General features: G+C 43.6%; 1 protein-coding gene across 1 annotated transcript in view; it reads left to right on the top strand.

The window, feature by feature from the left end:
* The first annotated feature begins 6,859 nt into the window (after positions 1–6,859).
* The window catches only part of ahrra (aryl-hydrocarbon receptor repressor a), a 62,238-nt gene continuing 49,902 nt past the window's right edge, over positions 6,860–19,195 (top strand). Inside the window, exons 1-3 of the mRNA XM_083683355.1 lie at positions 6,860–7,043; positions 7,468–7,560; positions 8,725–8,906. Coding sequence (XP_083539481.1) covers positions 6,958–7,043; positions 7,468–7,560; positions 8,725–8,906 — 361 coding nt within the window. The 5' untranslated portion in view covers positions 6,860–6,957. The remainder of the gene's footprint in view (positions 7,044–7,467; positions 7,561–8,724; positions 8,907–19,195) is intronic.

The raw sequence follows: 19,195 nt of genomic DNA, 5'->3' as shown, positions 1-19,195 counted from the left end.
AAAGAGTTACCCAACTACATGTATTAGGATTGCAATTGTTCTCATACTGTAAGTCACCCTTTTAATTGATAGATTGAGTTGATCCTAACTCTCAGGAATAGCATAAGACTTAATCATGTGCTGCAACACCTATAAACGTATAAAGCCCTAATTTTAGGATTACCATAAACATCCACTGGAAATAATGATGTACAGTCATTAATATTAGTGATAATGTGCAGACCTTTCCCAAAGATCTGAGGTGTTCTATTTGTTGCTGATATATACAGCATATCTCTTAAAGGCTTGTTTGTGCTCAGCAATTAATTAATTAATTTTCAAAATTGTGTGTCGATCTCTATCTTGGTCTTTGGGGTTGTATGCACACACTACGTATCTTATCCTTTTTTATGTCTGCGTCATAAAAGAGGAAAGGAAAAGGTCACACTTGTAAACCCATAGAACAGGCTAGGCTACGCATGACCAATAAATGTTCCTCTCTACAACTGTTTCATGCAGTGCTGGTTAATGGAGGTTTGCATACAGAGATCTTTGACTGAGCTGTGTGACTGGGCAGATTATGGAGATGAAGGGAGGAGGGAGTGGTCAACCTCTCACTGACCTCGACATGCCTGTAAAATAACCTTTTAAAGTCTGCCGCTGACTCAAGGTGACAAGCACTGCATCAAGTTAGGGTTATTGCTGGAATCTGGGACTTTTACAGTAGTTTGAAGTTAAGAATGTGTAGCTTGAAGGCCAATAGGCTCAGTTGCATAATTTATTGATAATTTATTGTGCTATTCTGAATGACTTGTTTGGAGAGAATCTCTACGAAGTATCACGATACCAAGGCTCTCCAAGTCTGGTCATGGACACCAGGGTGTGTAGGCTTTTGTTCCGTCTGAGTCCGTTTTCCGATTCAAGATTACATTTATCACGGTGGTCTTCAGTCTGGAGCATGATAAATTGAATATTTAGGTAAATTGAAGCTGGGCTAGAAAAAAAAGCCAGCATACCCAGTGCTGTAGCTCTCTAACATAAGGATGTAGCCTCTTACTCTTCTCTGTGTGTTAGGTTGTACAGTAGCTGGGGCTAGGGCAGGTCAGCACCATGGTCCAGAGGGACCTCAGCTTGTCCAGCACCGAAACAACTAGGATTACTGCAAATCCTAGCATGACCATCCACCGTCCACTGAGCAGTTAGCAAATTAGGTCATCCCCTCGCTGCCCTGTGTCCTGACCTCACGCTCTGTTTTCTAGGAAAGGTCCCTTTACACATCCTAGATATGTAACCTCATATAATACTAATACTAATATTATTATTACTATTATTATTATTATTATTACTATTATTATTAATAATAATAATAATAATAATACATTGAATTTGTTATGTGCTTTTCATTGGAAAAACAATCTCAAAATGCTTTCAAAATAAATGTAACAACAAGGATCACAGCTAAAACTCCCAGAAGGCCTTCCTAAAGAGGATGGTTTTTAGGCCGTTTTTTAAAAGAGCCTAGAGTTTGTGTTGCCCTCAGGTGGTCCGGGAGTACATTCCAGAGGCGGGGGGGGGGGGGGGGGTCGAGCAGGAGGCTCGATCCCCCATGGAGCGGAGCTTGGTCCTGGGGACCTGGAGAAGCAATTCTGCCGCCCGACCTGAGGTTGAGGGTGGGGTTATGGGATAGCAAAACGTTTTTTGAGGTATCGAGGGACATTTCCATGGATGCACTGGAATGTCAGCAAGATTGATTCTGATGGAGACGGGGAGCCAGTGCAGAGATGCCAAGATGGGGGTTATGTTATTCATGCTTTCGCACTCTCATCAGGATCCTGGCAGCACCGTTCTGAATGTACTGGAGTTTCTGGAGACTCCTGCCAGGGATCCCAATGAAGAGTGCATTGCAGTAGTCCATCTTGAGGTGACAAAGGCATGGATGAGGTTCTCTACAAGGCGTAGCCTTGCACAGGTGATTGATGTTGATTGATCACTGAAGGTCATAGAGGAGTCCATCTTAACAGAGACTGAGGATGAGAGATGGATGCTGCCCTGCAATGGTGAGGTGGGTTATGGGGCTGTGCTGGACTTGGTGGGGGGTGCCAACAAATAGGGCCTTGGTTATACTGCTGTTTAGTTTAAAGATGTTTTCCTTCATCCAGGCCCTTATCTCCTCAAGGCAGGTGTTCAGGCAAGCACAGGCAGCAGAGGGACTTGGGGCAGTATTTAGATACAGCTGGGTGTCATCAGCATAGCATTGGAAGGGGATTCCATGCCGACTGATGACATGGAGTGTCATATATCGGAGTGTCATGAGCATGTATCAGATGAAGAGGATTGGTCCAATCATGAATCAGGACAGGAGTGAAACCAGCTCAGGGCTTGTCCAGAGAGTCAGATGGTGTCCCAGTTGGTTATCCTCCGTTCAAGGAGGATAAGGTGGTCCACAGTGTCGAACGCCACCCTCAAGTCCAGAAGGATAAGGAGACAGGGGGATAATTTATCTGCCGCCATCAAGAGGTCATTTGTAACCCTGAGTAGGGCTGTTTCGGCGATGTGGGCCAGCCGGAAACCTGACTGGAACTTCTCAAACAAGATGTTGAGATTGAGATGGTCTTGGAGTTGTGAGGCAACCACTTTTTCCAAAAACCTTCGAGAGGAAGGGGAGGTTAGAGAAAGGCCTATAATTTGCCAGAACTTCCGGGTCCAGGGTGGGCTTCTTTAGAAGTGTGGGGGGGGGGTGACAGCTGCCTTGCGTGCAGGTGGGACACTGCCAGTTTGGAGGAAGTGGTTTACAATCTGTGTTATTAGAGGGGTGAGAGCAGGGCTGCATGATTTCAGTAGGGCAGTAGGGACAGGATCCAGAACACATGAAAAGGTTTTTTATTTTGGATATGGTTTTCTCAAAAAGGGGGCGTTGGCAGAGGGTCGAGGGCGGAAGGAGACAAGGTAGTAGATCTGGAGATGAGAGATCTGATGTTGTTGACCTTTGTTTTAAAAAAAAATCAATGAATCTGTTACACCTCTGTTGTCTCGATGGGAGACTGGGATTGGGGTTTTAGAAGATGGTTTATGGTGGAAAACAGGGGCTTGGAGCATGGAGCATTTGATGGGAGCATGATAAATAATAATCAAAGAGATCAACTTTATTTATAGTGCACGTGACATTTTACAGACAAATATATAAGTCAAGAATAAATGGCAGGGCAGCAGGTACAACACCAATGTATCTTTTCCTAAATTAGATTTCACTTGTGTTTTACAGTACTGGCTAGCTGTGTATGACCAGTGTGAGGGTTTGTTAAATGTTTTTTTAGCAGTCAGTTGAATCCCATAAAGGCCAAGCAATTGATAAGACAGTTAATGTTTATTAGAATTGAAACTTTATGCCATAATAAGTGACCACAGACATCTTGAAATCAATGAATGAAAGGCAAAGACGGCTTAATCAATGAAATGTTCACGATTGCAGTTGACAGCTGGGGCAGTAGGCAGTATGATATACTTAATGTCAGTGTATTGAACACTACAGTACACTAAGCACTGGCTGACCAGGTTGCGTGCGAAGGCATGCTTCTGCTACAACAGCAAGAGTTTACTGATGCTTAAGCTGAGGCTAATCTGAAGGAGGCTGTGGATAGGGATGGGATGGGATTTACACTGATACTAAAGCCTGCTTTTGTAGCAGCAACTGACGGTATTGTGGGGCCTTTAGGCTCCACCTGTCACAACATTGACATATCACCCCTGACTGCCAGTCACCAGGGAAATGTATGGCACAGGTCATCTGGCCATCAGCGAGCATTTGATATCAGTTTAGCCATCATCATGGTCTTAGGCCTCACAATACATATATTTGTGTGTTGACATTATTGGATCAAGAAAAATAAATTATAAAGCCTTTTTTCATTCATATTTGCAGGAATGTTTTGCATCACAGCTAATGTTGAAGTTATTTTGTGAGGAATAATAATTTGCTTTTGAATGAGACACTTTGTTTGAACCATTTGTGGATAATGCATTATCTATGCATTAGCCTTCTATTACTCCATAATCCATCATAAGACTTACTATAAGTAATCATAGCAGTTCAGGGCTCTATAAAACAACCATTATTTATGCATAAAGTTTATAAATGCATTTGTACAAGTATGCATTATGACATCTTATACAGTAGCTTGTATAATATGCTGCACATGCATGTATAATGCTGGATGTATTATACACAGCTATATTACATTACATTACAGCATAATAGCATAAGGGAACAAATATACAAAATATAAAAACATATATTTATAATTATATATGTTTTTATTTCTATTTTTATTTATAATTGTATATTTATCTATACAAATATTTTAAAAAAAAAACATTAAAATAACAACACATATTATTTTATATAGTTGATTCTTTATTTGTATTATTATTAGTATTATTTATGAACTGATGATTGAGTGTTCTCCAGTTGTGATAATGTTTACTGTGAATGGGTCTTTCCCGGTTAGCTGGCTGCTGTACCCCACATACCCCACATGTGTACAGCTGTGCTACTTCCCTCCCCACATTGTCTCATTCTCCCGATAAATTACATGAGCTCTCACCATCTCACCATCCCCTCCCAGTGCTCACATCTGGAAACCACCCTGGAGCAAACGTCTAGCCTGGTCAGGGAGAAGACGAGGATCGCATTTTGGGTCTTCCCTGTTGTATATCTTTATTTAATGAGGACTATTGCCTCTCGCCCACAGAGCGATCAAATATGCAGGCCTATGAACTACAGTCACGAATTATTGACTATAAGAGACAGTGGGGTGAGGTGGTTTAGATGTGGATAGTACAGTAAATTACAGTACTCTATCTCACACGCACGCACGCACGCACACACACACACACACACACACACCCGCACACACACACACGCACACGCACACGCACGCACGCACACACACACACCCGCACACACACACGCACACGCACGCACGCACACACACACACACACACCCGCACACACACACACACACACACACACACACGCACACGCACACGCACGCACACACACACACACACACCACTACCACAGTTCTACATCCTGTTTGATTCCATCTTTTTCCATGTACTGTATCACACCATCAGCCTACTGCCTTAAGGCCCATCGCGCCCATGAGCTCGCCCAGCACAGGAGAAGAGGGTTCTTCTTCTACTCCAAACTAACTTGTTAAATCTCACTGACGAATGGAGCCATCACAGTGACACGTTCATTCATGCACTCTGTTGATACATTTTCTTTATCTGTTTCTGTTCAGTATGGGGGTCTAAGTGCATTTTACTCTGAGCAGGATTTCCTTTTTGGGGGAAATCATTCTTACTAAAGGGTTTTATCTCAGTGTGATACCCTCAAAAATGTATCTTAATCTGTAATCTGCATGAGAAATGTGTGTTTGATTTAATCTTTCAGTTCCTCCACTCACTAAATGTGTGTGGGTGTGTGGGTGTGTATGTGTGTGCGCGTGCGTGTGTGTGTGTGTGTGTGTGTGTGTGTGAGAAAGATAGAGAGAGAGAGAGATGCATGACATCCACTAAAACTACTAATTGAAGATACTTACTACTGTATATGACATACTCTCAGTGTAGTCTATTCCCATTGCAAATGATGTGCATTCTTTTCTAAATTTGAAATTGAAGTCGAAAACATTTTCATGTGGGGAAAACACAAAACAGTCAAACGCAGTACAAGATGACGTCATATTTTAATTTGATTTTCACTGTCAGTTTAAACATTGACAAATCTGTACAATACCTATACAAATGACGTGAAGCAAAATACAATACAAAACATTTTACAGGCATGACAGTATTACTCTTTTTGAATATACAAACATACTGTAAATAATCAGTTGACTCATATAGGCTATCTATTCTGTAGCAGCAGTGACAGACAGACTTTCTGTCCAGTATCAAGCAAAACCTGTTCGTCAAGGCTTGTGGGAGCAAATCATTTCATCCGTTTATGATAATAATGGCATACACACCAAAGACTAACCTCTATTCATGAAAAGGGCAACAAATGTAGGGACTTAAAATAATTTTTTAAAATTCTCAGAGCATCTGGCAGCGAGCAAATTACTCGACGACCGCCAAATGAACTCGACGGGTTGGATTTGCTCTACATTTGTGGCTTTATGTTCAAAAGGACGGTCTATCCATTATGGCTACAGTGATATCTTATCGCTGTGAGTCTATCCGCGTTTCAACTACTTTGATCACCTTGCGACCGCAGCAAAACATTCGCACTTGTTTATAACAAAAACACATTAGACAACAATTGCATGCGTCAAAACTCAGACTAGGCTCAAAACAGTCTATGGTCAAAACCTCTTTCATATCCGTAATTAGCATATATATTTTTTTTTTCAAAAACATCCAAACGCACCACACATTAACCTGGGAGAGAGATATATCCAGCTTGAGCCATGATTTCACGAATCCCAATCAATTCCATTGACCTCCCCAAGAATATTTGGTGGCAATACGTTTTTCCTAAAGGGATCTGCTTCCTCAAAATATCCTTTCCATTTCGGACGGGGCGTAAAACCAGTAGAAACTCCCAGCAAATTTCGGCTACATAGGAGATATGTAGTGTGGTGCCTCGCGTGTGATCCCTCCCCTTGCTCTGCTCAGAAATATGTGTGCGTGCATGTATGCGTGCGTGCGTGCGTGCGAGCTTGCATGTGTGTGTGTGTGTTGAGAAAGAGAGCGATGTGTGTGCGCGCGCAGTCTGTTTGTGAGGCAGAGAGTTGCGTGCGAAGAGCTCGACATGTCATTCAGAGGAATCCGCCACCTGAAACGCAAGGAAGTGAAGGCGACTCAATTGGGTATAAAACATCAACCACATCTGCCTCGAGCATTGCAAACTGATGAAAACATCAGTTCAGAGCTTTGGTTCGTTCCCGAGGAATAATTATTGTCCATTTAGAGTGCATGCATCTTTCTTATAATATCTCCATTCAATTGAATGTCACAACTAGCTCTATACTGGAATTAAGTGATATTTCCACTGCATCTTGGTAAGTGTTTTTATTTCTGTTATATTATTTTTCGCGCTAAATAATTTTTTTGTAAATTATATTCAAAGTTAGTATTATACAATGTATTACTGTATTTGATGTGGTTAGTTACTAGAGTGAGATGCAGGGCTGTGACTTTTTGTGCATTTTGCCGCTATCAGGACATTTGAGTCACCGATGTAAACAAAATATTGAATTGCTCTTAAATTGCGTATATCTTATCTTTTATCCGTATACGTATACTTTTGTTGATTGTAAATGGGTTGTATGAATCATATTCCCGTACTCTGACAGCATTCTTTATAGCATCACTAAATAGCCAACAACCTTTTCTATGAGTTACTGTATGGACTACGATCTGTTTACTACACCATGATACTTTGATCATATGGACACTTCAAAGTTTCCCCCATCTTTGCTGCAGCGCACCTGTTACCTACACGGAGCGCAAGACCATGATCCCTCCGGGAGACTGCATGTATGCTGGCAGGAAAAGAAGGAAGCCTGTCCAGAAACAGTTAAGAATCATTATATTTTCTTTACCAAAATCAATATTTGACGCATTCTACCAAAGCCAAGTTATTTTAGTATTTTATTGACATCTCTCTCCAACTTCTGACGTTTGGAGAAATATTCTCAGCCTGCAAAAAACACTACTGCAAATTATAAAATGTTGTGTACTTAACATCTTTGGTAGATATACTCCATGTTGGTGTTGTTTTATACTTTTAAATATATTACTAGCCAAACAAACACACAGTTATGTCAAAATGTGTAATTTAAAGTGCATAAATGTTTTACAAATGGTTTTGTTTTCACTATTGTTCATGGAATGGCATATCTATTTACTCGATGAGATCAATAATCAGGCTGCATGGCTTTGGAGAATCAATATGGCTATGAGATGCCTTATATCATTTATATTAGTTTAATCATTTCGTAGTGGATATTGACAGATATAGCTTTTGTAGACTTTAGATTTGTATTCATAATATTATATTTCTGCTGTGAATATGCTTTTCACTGAAAGGTGACTCCATAATGTTGAGATTACATTAGCAGCGTACATATGCTGTAGGATGCAGGAAGCAGATTCAGCAGGTCTGGGCACCTGTTGCACCCAGAAGAGAGATGCCTGCAGCCGGCACCAGGGAGAGTCAGCATTTGGGGTTAAGATTTGAGTCAGCAGACAGACATGGGTGTTGCCTTTAGCTTGCCTTACTGTGTCTGTGTTGGCTCTGTGTATGTGTCAGCTGTGCCAGTGAAGGTTGAATCAGAGTGATATGACTCTGTGTTATATCTCTGAGAAGGATTGATCAGAGGTAGTCGTTCTGCCAGGGCTGATGCCCTGTGTATGTCTACACAATTAGCATATTTGCCTATTTGACAACAAGAAATTGGTACACACTGTATACATTTACACCATACCACTATAAACCGTTGTAAACTTTAAACCCTACATCACCCAAACACCAATCTCTATTGTTTATCTCTGTTCAGTGGGGTGAACGACACCACGTTTGTTTTAATTCAAGTAAACCTGCTTCACCACTGCCACAATATCAGGAACTAAAAAACACTTGAAAATCCCAAACATAGTTGTTGAGTTCCTAACATTATCAGGTACTAAACATTTACATTTAGTACATAGGTACTAAACTGTGTATATTGTGTCCGTCAGGAAACCGACGGCAGTGACTGAGAAGACGAACCCTTCCAAGAGGCACCGAGATCGTCTGAACGCAGAGCTGGACCGGCTGGCCAGCCTGCTGCCCTTCTCCCCAGACATCATCTCCAAGCTGGATAAACTCTCCGTGCTCCGCCTCAGTGTGTCCTACCTCAGAGTCAAGAGCTTCTTCACAGGTAAGACCCCCTTGTCATGTAGTAGTGGAGATCCCTACTACCTAAGTGTGCAGTATTTATTATTTGCGTGCCTTGCACTGTGCCTTGTGTGCATGTGTGTGTGCGTGCGTGCGTGCGTGCGTGCGTGCGTGCGTGCGTGCGTGCGTGCGTGCAAGTGTGATTGTTTGTTTCCTAGTTGTTGTTAGGGTGGATACTGTTGATGAGCAGGTGGCCACAACCATGCTACTGTTCATACTGTGGTCTATTATATACATATCAACCATTGTAGTGTATCAGTGTGCCCATAGAGTTTTATGATACCACCCATGGTTAGGGGATGATAGGATTCATGTCTTATCGGGGTAAAAAGAGGGTACAGCATTATTCACACAAGTTCCCTGTCAGCATTTTGTGACAGGTATGGCCACTTTCACACTCAGCAGTCCTAGAATGACTGTGAACTTTCGCTGAAGGTTTCATGAATAACACTTCTTCTGGCTCAGTGCCATACTACCTCTCAAAAAATGCTTTGATTGAAAAGGTGTCGAACTATTGCACAGTACTGAAGCTGCAACTGTTTAATTCCCAACTGTTCCATATTCTCACATTGGTCAACACTTCTCTATCTCTTACAACGACTTATTATGCTCTCTCTCTCTCTCTCTCTCTCTCTCTATTTCTCTCTCTCTCTCTCTCTCTCTCTCTCTCTCTCTCTCTCTCTCTCCTCCTCCTCCTCTCCTCACTTGCTCTCACACCTGAGTTGTCTCCTTTCCAGGACTTGACTATTTTTATGCTCTGGATTGATCTGAGTAGTGAATTACATTGTGTCACGCCAGGAGAATCTGTCCAACAATCTGGAATACTTTAGAGCGGGATAGCAGCTGTCATCTGCAAGATGACCAGATAATGTTCCTCTCTCTCTCTCTCTCTCTCTCTCTCTCTCTCTCTCTCTCTCAGTTAAGTCATTACATTCTTAACCAACTCTGTTGGTCTGGCGCATTCAAACAACAGGTAAAACAGGCCAGTAAATCCCAGCAACATCTATCATATTTGTGTTCTGTCTGTCTGGCTCGATTCTCTCTCTAATCCCCATGTTGCTCCCTCATCCACTGAGCGCTCAAATATTTATAGGGCACTTCAGAAAAAGACCTGAAACCATTTCGCGGTGAGCGGCCTCCATGGCACTGTTGTCAAAACAGAGCAGCTGGATAAAAGGGAGCCGAAGTTGGACCTAGCTTTTAAAAGCATTTCACTCCCACCACTGTCAATTCTTTACCATTAACAGAGACTCTACCTGCTAAGTGCAGGGGGCATACAGGGGGAATAAATGTAGGCCTACTGCCCCTAACCCTAACCCTAACCCTAACCCCCCTATCCCTTGTGTGTCAAAGGGGATCCTCCCTCAAGGTATTTATTGACCAGTCTGAACAGCTGAATTAGCTATTATTTTAAATATGCCACAACCTAATGTTGTTGGGCAGTGTAGAGCTATATCTGTGGCTTGGGATGGTTGGTGGAGTGGGGAGGACAGGTACAGTATACTGTTGAGATGCAGGTGGTCATTACAATGATTCTGAAGGTCTTTTTCTTAATTGTCAGTACAAAATTGTCAGTACAAAATCACAGTCATCAAAACAATCATAAGCTTCAGAACAGAGTTGTACTGGCACAGTCTGCTGTCACTGTGTCACAGCCCCCTGACCCCTGCACTCGCTTGATCCTTCTGATCCCCTGCCTCACGTGTCCACACACACGCGCGCGCACACGCATTCAAGTGCACACACACGCGAGCGCACACGCGCGTCGAGGCACATTAGCCTTAGAGAGCGATCAGCGTCTTATCCATCACACAGGTCACAGGTGTTGATTAGGGAGTTAAAGGTATCACCCTGAGATGAAGGTGCCACTCTGTGGGTTTGGAAAAGAGAGGAAAGAGCACCTCTTCCGTGGCACACAGTCTTAGCAATTGAGAGGAATGCTGACCTCACCTCAGTGTACTTTGAGGTTGAGGTCATAGTGGGGTAATCATCATAAAGGTGACCTGTTGCTCTCCTGTCTGACAGTAGTGAGCAGATTAGAGTACCCTGAATGCTTATTTAATAAGATCAATTACAGCACAGCATTAACGATTTGTTGTCCTTAGTCACTGGACCTAATCTTCGTCTGGATTAATTTAGTACTCTCTCGTGTTTGAGAGGGCAGAAATAGAACCACTCAGGCCAAAGTCACAATACAACACTGTATGTCAGAATATTATGTTGTTCCTCGTTCCCACTATATTCCCCAATAAGAACAGTGGAGTGCAGTGTTCCTCATCACCACTAGGGGGACTGTGTGGAAGGCCATAGAGACAAATGGGAGAGATGGGTTTGGAGGGTTCAGACATGGGAAGAGTGGAAAAAAAAGACAGCAAACAAAAACAGTGGATCAGGTGTCTGGTTTTGGCTGGATCAGGAGAAGACTCCTGATATGTGTTTTTCTCGCGTGACTAAGTAGTGCTATTGGGTGGAGTCGACTGAACACGGTGTACTACACAGTATGCAAATATACCCCGAGGCCATGTTCGTCTGAACTTGAAAACACACAGTTATTTTAAAAAAATGACAAGGATTTTCTCCTAAATATAAGCCTAAATTAATCCCATAGACAAGATAAGTGATACTAATTGCATATCAGTTACCTATTAATTCCTGATTAGTTTATGTGTTTTAGTGAATAATATTTTTGTGAATATGAACATTGGCCACAATGTAGTGCATACTTATGTGCAGATTGTTCTTGCCCTCTTGTCAGTGCTCCTATGTACAGGGACGAACATGGATGTCTGGTATATAAATCTGTGTAAAGTGTGTTGACTTTCTATCATCTATCATGTTCAGCGCTCAGGCTCTCTAGCAGCTGTATTGTTGGAGGCAGTAAACTACGTCAGGTCAGGGTAAAATATGGATTGACTGTGTTGGCATACGGTACAGTCCTTGTAGATTCCGATTATATTTCCTCAGTGAAGGAAGTTGTATGAAATCCAACTGTATCTTGATTCTCAGTGGTCAGTCATTTCTGTGCTTCAACAGTATGTAGAAGCTTTGAAATGAAGCCAGACCTGGACCTTTGCAGACCTGGAAGTAATCAAATATTCAACATTCAACATTCAACGTTTCTCCTTTCACCATGTCTCCAAGAGCTACTCCCCTCTAGTACAGAAACACTGTATACCTGTATGGTTTATTTATTGTCTTTGATAAAAAATACTGTGTGTGTGTGTGTGTGTGTGTGTGTGTGTGTGTGTGTGTGTGTGTGTGTGTGTGTGTGTGTGTGTCTGTCTGTGTGTGTCTATGTGTGTGTTGGGGGGGGGCGTGGATCTGTGTGTATGTGTGTGTGCGCATGTGCATGTGCATGTGCATGTGCATGTGCATGTGCATGTGAATTGCGTGTGTCAGAAGGCTGTAATCTCCTCCTGTTTTATGTTAGGTCACAGCCACTGCTGTAATTAGTGAGCTTGTTAAATATTTACTTGAGGATTAAGTAACCGTCTTCCTTTGTCTTCATGCCTAGATTGCCTCTCTGTTCCCCTCAGAACAGGTTCTTAGTTCTTTCAATCTCATTGCACAGCAAAGCTCTGTACTGTATCCAATCATTCTGGAATCTGCTTACTACCATACTTTAGGAGGAATCAGCTAATTGTAGACTCAGAACATGCAATGCCTCTTTAAACTTAACAATGAACTCAATGACCTCGATCCCTTCATGGGCCATATTCTGACTGTACAATAAGTGACACATTCTATAAGAGCGTTTTATTCATAACTGTAATTTAATCTGAAGAAACCACTGGAGACACAAAATGAAACTCTTCAGGAGCCTCCCAGGCGGTGTTTATCCCTGCCCTGTCTGCTTTCCGTGCTCTCAGATGGGACTGGTTTTCCGTTATCAGATATTCACTCATTGGCCAGCAGCCGTTTGAATATGAGGCGCTGTGGTGAAAGTCAATAGGGCCTGTGATGAGGATCAGATGGGTTATGAGCTCAGGCCTTGGCTCTGTAATAAAGGACAGGCCCTTCTATCTGCCCAGCAAATCTAATCCATGCTTACGCTACGTTAGCTTCCGAACGCTTCAGGAGAGGAAAGGGGCCTAGGCTGAAGGACTACTACTGTGTAAAATACTGATAAACATTAGTATTCATTAACTTTGAAGACAAGGCGGAAGTTTGCATTAAGTTGCCCTTATGGTAGACCTACTGTAATTTCTCTATGACTAGTTTCTATAATGTATAAGGCTAGTAGTACACCATGTCTGTGTTCACTACTTTGCTAGTCTCCCTCCGCCTCTTCCTCCTCCTGAGTCAGCCAGGCTCAGTAGTACCCAATCAGGGCTGGAGCAGCTCCATCTGTGGACTGAGAGGGCTGGAGGACAGGAGGATGCTCTTACAGACTATTTTGACTGCCGGGGTGTGATAGAGACTTATTTTGACGGCGTCTGTCACCGTCTCTCCTCTCGCCTCAGGCGGCGCGCTCCTCGTGGTTGACTGATCGGGTTTCCTCTTCCCCCTATCATCACCCTGCGTGACTGACACTGTGGAGACCTCCTCTATCCCTCCTCTCCCCCTTTTACTCCTCTACCCCTCTCCTCTCCTCTCCTCTCTCACTCCTCTACCCCTCTCCTCTCCTCTCTCACTCCTCTACCTCCTCCTCTCCTCTCCCTTCCTCCTCTCCTTTTCCCTATCCTCACCCCATGGGACTGGCATATTGAGCACCCATCTCATATTGCGCACCCATTTGCTCCCCTATCCTCACATACTCTTCTCCCTGCCCACCCCCACACACTTCGGACGGGCTAGGGGAACATCAAAAGGGGCAACAATACCCCCTCGAAAAATACTGCGTTCTGTTGTTATGGCTGTTTCCACCTCTAGTTTTGTCTCCCGTAGCACTCAGCTTGGACACGTTGCCTCCAAGTGTCTCAGTCTTACAGTGTTTGTCAACGAGAGAGCCTCTTTTCAGTTCGGCTGCTTCTGTCGCTTTGAGACCCACTGTCCGCGCTGAAGGGAGTCAAGAGGAGTTGTGAAACCTAATCCAATCTGATGATAAATTTAAGCTTGGCAATCTCTCCCTTCTCCCCGGCTGCTGATAGCGCAGGGGACGTCTGATGGAGTCATTTTTCCAACACTAGCGGATTACTGAAGTTCCATTGAAAGCATGATGATTATGATTTATGGAGATACGTTTGCGTATCTAATGTACAAGCTCCTCTGGGAACAGCCACAGTGCACTCGGAGTTGAAGTCTGATAGAAGTCTGATTGAGCTCTAGTCATAATACATGCACGCACACACACACACACACGCACACACACACACACACACGCACGCACGCACGCACGCACGCACGCACGCACGCACACACACACACACACACACACACACACACACACACACACACACACACACACACACACACATGGGCATACACACATCAGAAGTACCACAAAGGTCTGTATTTCTGCGTGTTTAGGATGCGTTGACATGCATAAAGTATTCACTTCCCGGATTGGTCTCTACAGTAGTAATGTGTTTCCATTAGGAACCAGGAAGTGGAGCATGTCTCATGAGAGAGACTGATAGCGTTTAGATGGCAAAAACTTGTACTTGTACTTGTACTTCTCCTTATACAAGTTACCCGTACGTCGAAACAAATCTTGAATCACTGACTCCCAAGACCCTGAACGTAACCATTAGGTTAAACCGCACAACACAACACTGACCTTTAAATCAGTGTCTAGGGGAAAAATAACCGAGTCCTGAAGTATAACAACAAGATTTGTTATGTCTGACTGGAGCGGCCCTCCCGTCCCTCCCATCCCTCCCGTCCCTCCCGTCCCTCCCGTCCCTCCCATCCCTCCCGTCCCTCCCGTCCCTCCCGTCCCTCCCGTCCCTCCCATCCCTCCCTCCCATCCCTCCCATCCCTCCCTCCCATCCCTCCCGTCCCTCCCGTCCCTCCCGTCCCTCCCATCCCTCCCTCCCATCCCTCCCATCCCTCCCTCCCATCCCTCCCGTCCCTCCCATCCCTCCCGTCCCTCCCTCCCATCCCTCCCATCCCTCCCGTCCCTCCCTCCCATCCCTCCCTCCCATCCCTCCCGTCCCTCCCTCCCGTCCCTCCCTCCTTTCATGGCCGTTCATCATGGTGCTGACAGGAGACGAGAGATGTAGCAGCAAGTGTACCCAACGCTGCCAACGCTGCCAACGCTGCCAACGCTGCCAAGCTCGGTAACCCAACCTACCCTGGGCTCCACTGTCAAATCACTTCAGAGCACCGCTATGGTACACCACACACACTCACACATGCCTGCCCCCACATGGCCACGCACACACACACACACACGCCCACACACACGCACGCACGCAGGCACGCACGCACGCACACACACACACACACACACACACACACATGGGCACACACACATGCGCACACACATACACACCACCCATCCTACTGCACCCACGGGCCCTTTCTCCATCATCTTTGTTACCTAACAGGTAAACAGTCCCAGTGTGCGTGACATCAGAGAGTTACTGTGAATGTTTGGGATAGGGTCAATCATGTTCTTATGCATTACATGGTCTAAATGTTTTGAAGCCCCGGCCCCCTTTTATCTGATTTCACTCTTATTTTAACCCTTGGACATCTGTTTCATTAGAACCATCTGTCCGTATGTCCCCATTTAGTGTTGAGTGTTCCAACAGCAACGCCTTCACTCCAGGCTGCTCTATGTGCTCTGTGCAATTTATCTGTTTGAAACAATTTATCCAGCATGCGTCTGGTCTATTGGAAGATGTCAATATTTGTACTGTTTTACATAAGCATTTTAGCTTTGCACGCAGACTTGTTTACATTGTGAAAAGTCAGTTGAGTACTGGATGAAATTCAAGTAGAGACAAACAGTGATGTCGTGTAGTCATGAAACGAGGGACTGGTACATGTATCTACGGCCTTTGTGAGCTGTGCTTGTTGAACCATGCCAGAGGAAACATTGGTGATGCAATTATTTGCCTCTGCAAACACAAAAAAAGACATTATTTTTGAACGCAGTAGAGCTGCACCCTTTTCTTTTGTTAATTATGTGGCCTCAGTGCCACTGTGCATTATTTTGAGGAAACAGCTTTGGTAAGACATGTCTGCCCCTTGCTTCTCTGCACTAAATATGGGCCCAGAATGAGGAAGAGGATGACCACACGAACCCAAACCTCATGCTCAATCTACGTCAGCAACAGGCCTACCTCCGGCCTCAGACAGGCTGCAGTGTTGTAACTCGCCAAAACATCACGCAAAGGAAGGAGACCTTAACTCCACTAAACTCTCCTTCACCTAGCTAGACATAGACAATCAGGACTAGTCAGCACCGTGCCATCGAAACCTCTGGTCAGATAAGTCTCTCAGCACTCTGGTAGAGCAGAGTGCATTGATGGATCAGCAACGTGCTATTGCGCTAAGGCTAACCACGACTTGGGAAAGGCCCTTGCAGCTCGATATTCTGTGTCGCTATTTGTTCTTTGGGCTGGTGGACAGGACAGGACAGGACACGAATGGATTGAAAGTGTTTGAACTGTAGAGTACAGATATATCTGAGAGAGCCAATATTTTAACACATGGCCGTGACAGATGCTGTGTGAACACAAAGAAATACATTTCCCAGAGGCACCATGTTCTTGTGAGTCTCAGTGAAGAGGGGTGAGTTTCCCGAAAGCTAAAGTAGCACTTTATCTCTTTTGAAAATCCAGGCCAACTCCTCTCCCAGAGTTCCTTCATATAACAAATTCCGCTCTTTCACACACAGAAGATTGACCTGCAATCATTGATTTGACCAGTGTTACTCTATGGTGGCTCTGCTTCTGGGTTAGGGTTAGGGTTAGGGTTAGGGTCAGGGTTTAGGGGTTAGGGTTAGGGTTAGGGTTAGGGTTAGGGTTATGAAATGAAGTACCATTTAAGCTATGAAGCTTTTGGGAAACTGACCCCAGTTTGCTTTGACCAAGACTGATGATGAAGTGAATTAGGGTCATACCAATTGGCCTTTTCATTGTAGCTTGTAGCCATGCTGCCACCCAATCACTGTGTGTCTTAATTACTATCATAGTAAAAACTAATGACTTCAGCGAAATGCTAAATCCCGTGCCTTGTGTTCACATCAGATATGCTCTGAATTATTTTTGCACGCAATGTTTTGTGCCTGAGGGAAGTAAGCTTTCAACACATCATATCAATTGAATGTCATGAAGCAAATTAAGCCTGCAGGTTTCTTCAATGATTGGCCCTGGCTGTTGTGGTGTCACAGGCACGGAATCCTAGGTTGCCTGTGGTTACACTGAATTCATCCATCTGATTTCATAACACTCTGATGTAAAATATGTAAAATATACATGCATATCTTTTAACACATACAGTATTTCAAATGTTTAAAATGAATTTGTGCACTTTTGTCCTATTGATGAACGTTCTCTGAACCGTCTGTTTATAATGCATTAAGAATGGAATTTCAGCCTTCATTAAGAGCCCTTAGCTGTTGTGAATGCTTGTCTTAAAACGCTCCATGGAGTCATAGAGAACAATCAAAGTTTGTTTATTATGTATTATTATAAACAGTGGTTAACAAAATAAGTTAAAATGAGTTACCCTCAACTGCAACACCGTTTGTTGAACCCCTGTTCATCAGATCATCCATTCCCTCATCCCCACATCTCTCCCCATCATCCCTTGCGATGGGCCTGTAGATGACAAGGGCTAGCGTTATGTGTAGTGACTAATAACGTCGAGTGGTTGAGAAGTGAATGTCCATTCATTCATTCGTTCTCTGTGTGAATCAGGGAAAAATGACCTCTCTGTGTTGTTGGGGCTTTCTGAACTCTCTGATCGTCATGCTTAATAAGTGGGACACAGATCTCTCCTGTCACTTGGCTCTCTGTCTCTGTCGCTGACACCCCTGCGTGTTTCATTGAGTTCATTGAAGGACAGTCTCTTCCCATCTGTGTGTGCATCACTGAGAAACAGAGCAGAAGCTTCTCGCGCGGCGACAGGTCGTGACTAATCCAAATGCCAATGTTGGGAAACGCTGTTTGTTTCTTGGGTAACAGCATTGGTAATTGTGTATGCATTGCCACCGGTTGTATGCGCTCTGAGTGAACATACAGTTATTTTCACATTAGCAATGCAAATGTTAATGCCTTTAACCCCTTAATGCCTTCATTGCAGTGACTAATACGGTGACACGATTCCACGCTGAGTTGAAGATTAATTGCGAAGAGCTGATTGACTTTGTCTCTCATCTGTATTTCAGGCCCTTTTTTATACAACGTTAGACAATGTGTTAATCCCCTGTATGTGTGCAGTGCAGTAAGTAGGTGAATGGGGAGCTGTTGTATGTATTTAGGGTCCTAATGTCTCTCTCATTAGTCGTTTGAATCAAAGGCGCGACACTCCCTTTGTCCGCCGTGGCCTCTCGTGCCACGACTGGTGTTTCCGCTCGACTGGCCGCTCTCCAACAAAGCCTGTAGGCCCGTAGGACGCCCCTAGTGCTGAGCGATTAGTGCTTTTTGAGTTTGGTTCAATTTCGGTTATGATTTTTTTTTTTTTTTTTTTTTTTTTTTTTTTTTTCAAATAAATGCTTTATGAAATAATTACCATAAAATGGGTTTACAGCTTTTTAATTGACATGTTAGTAAACCAGAAGCCAAACCATCAAAACCTTCAATGGTGAAAGAAAATATGTAAACCAACAAAAAGGCCTTATTCCTCAGTTCTACCAAACCCAAAATGCTGAATCAGGTCCATATTGAGCAGACATAATAGAAAAATAGGAAATCACTATAAAACATTAATAGTTGTATTCATATATTTTTATGATATTGTTTTTCACAATTTCAACAATGAAAAAAACTGCCAACAATTAACAGTTATAGCCAAATTAACTTGTCTGACAGATTTAGAAAACAAGCATATAACATAGCAGCCAGCCAGCCAGCCAGCCAGCCAGCCAGCCAGCCAGCCAGCCAGCCAGCCAGTCAACCATCCATCTCTTTGCTCCACTGGCTGCCTATGCTGTCAGATGAGTGACAAAATCACTGTTAGTTTTTCGAAGCAGATAAGGCATACTGCTGAATAGCAACGATCAATCTATAGATGTATTGTTATAGATGTATTGTTATAGATGTATTGTTATAGATGTATTGTTATAGATGTATTGTTGTTTAGAGATCGTACCTCATCCGGAAGTAGGCCTCACACTTGTGTTTTCTGTCCCTCTCTATCCCTCTCTTGTTTGAGTTA

Source organism: Argentina silus (genome assembly GCF_951799395.1).
Source record: "Argentina silus genome assembly, chromosome: 1".
NCBI lineage: Eukaryota > Metazoa > Chordata > Actinopteri > Argentiniformes > Argentinidae > Argentina > Argentina silus.
This window is presented reverse-complemented; position numbering and strand designations above follow the sequence as displayed.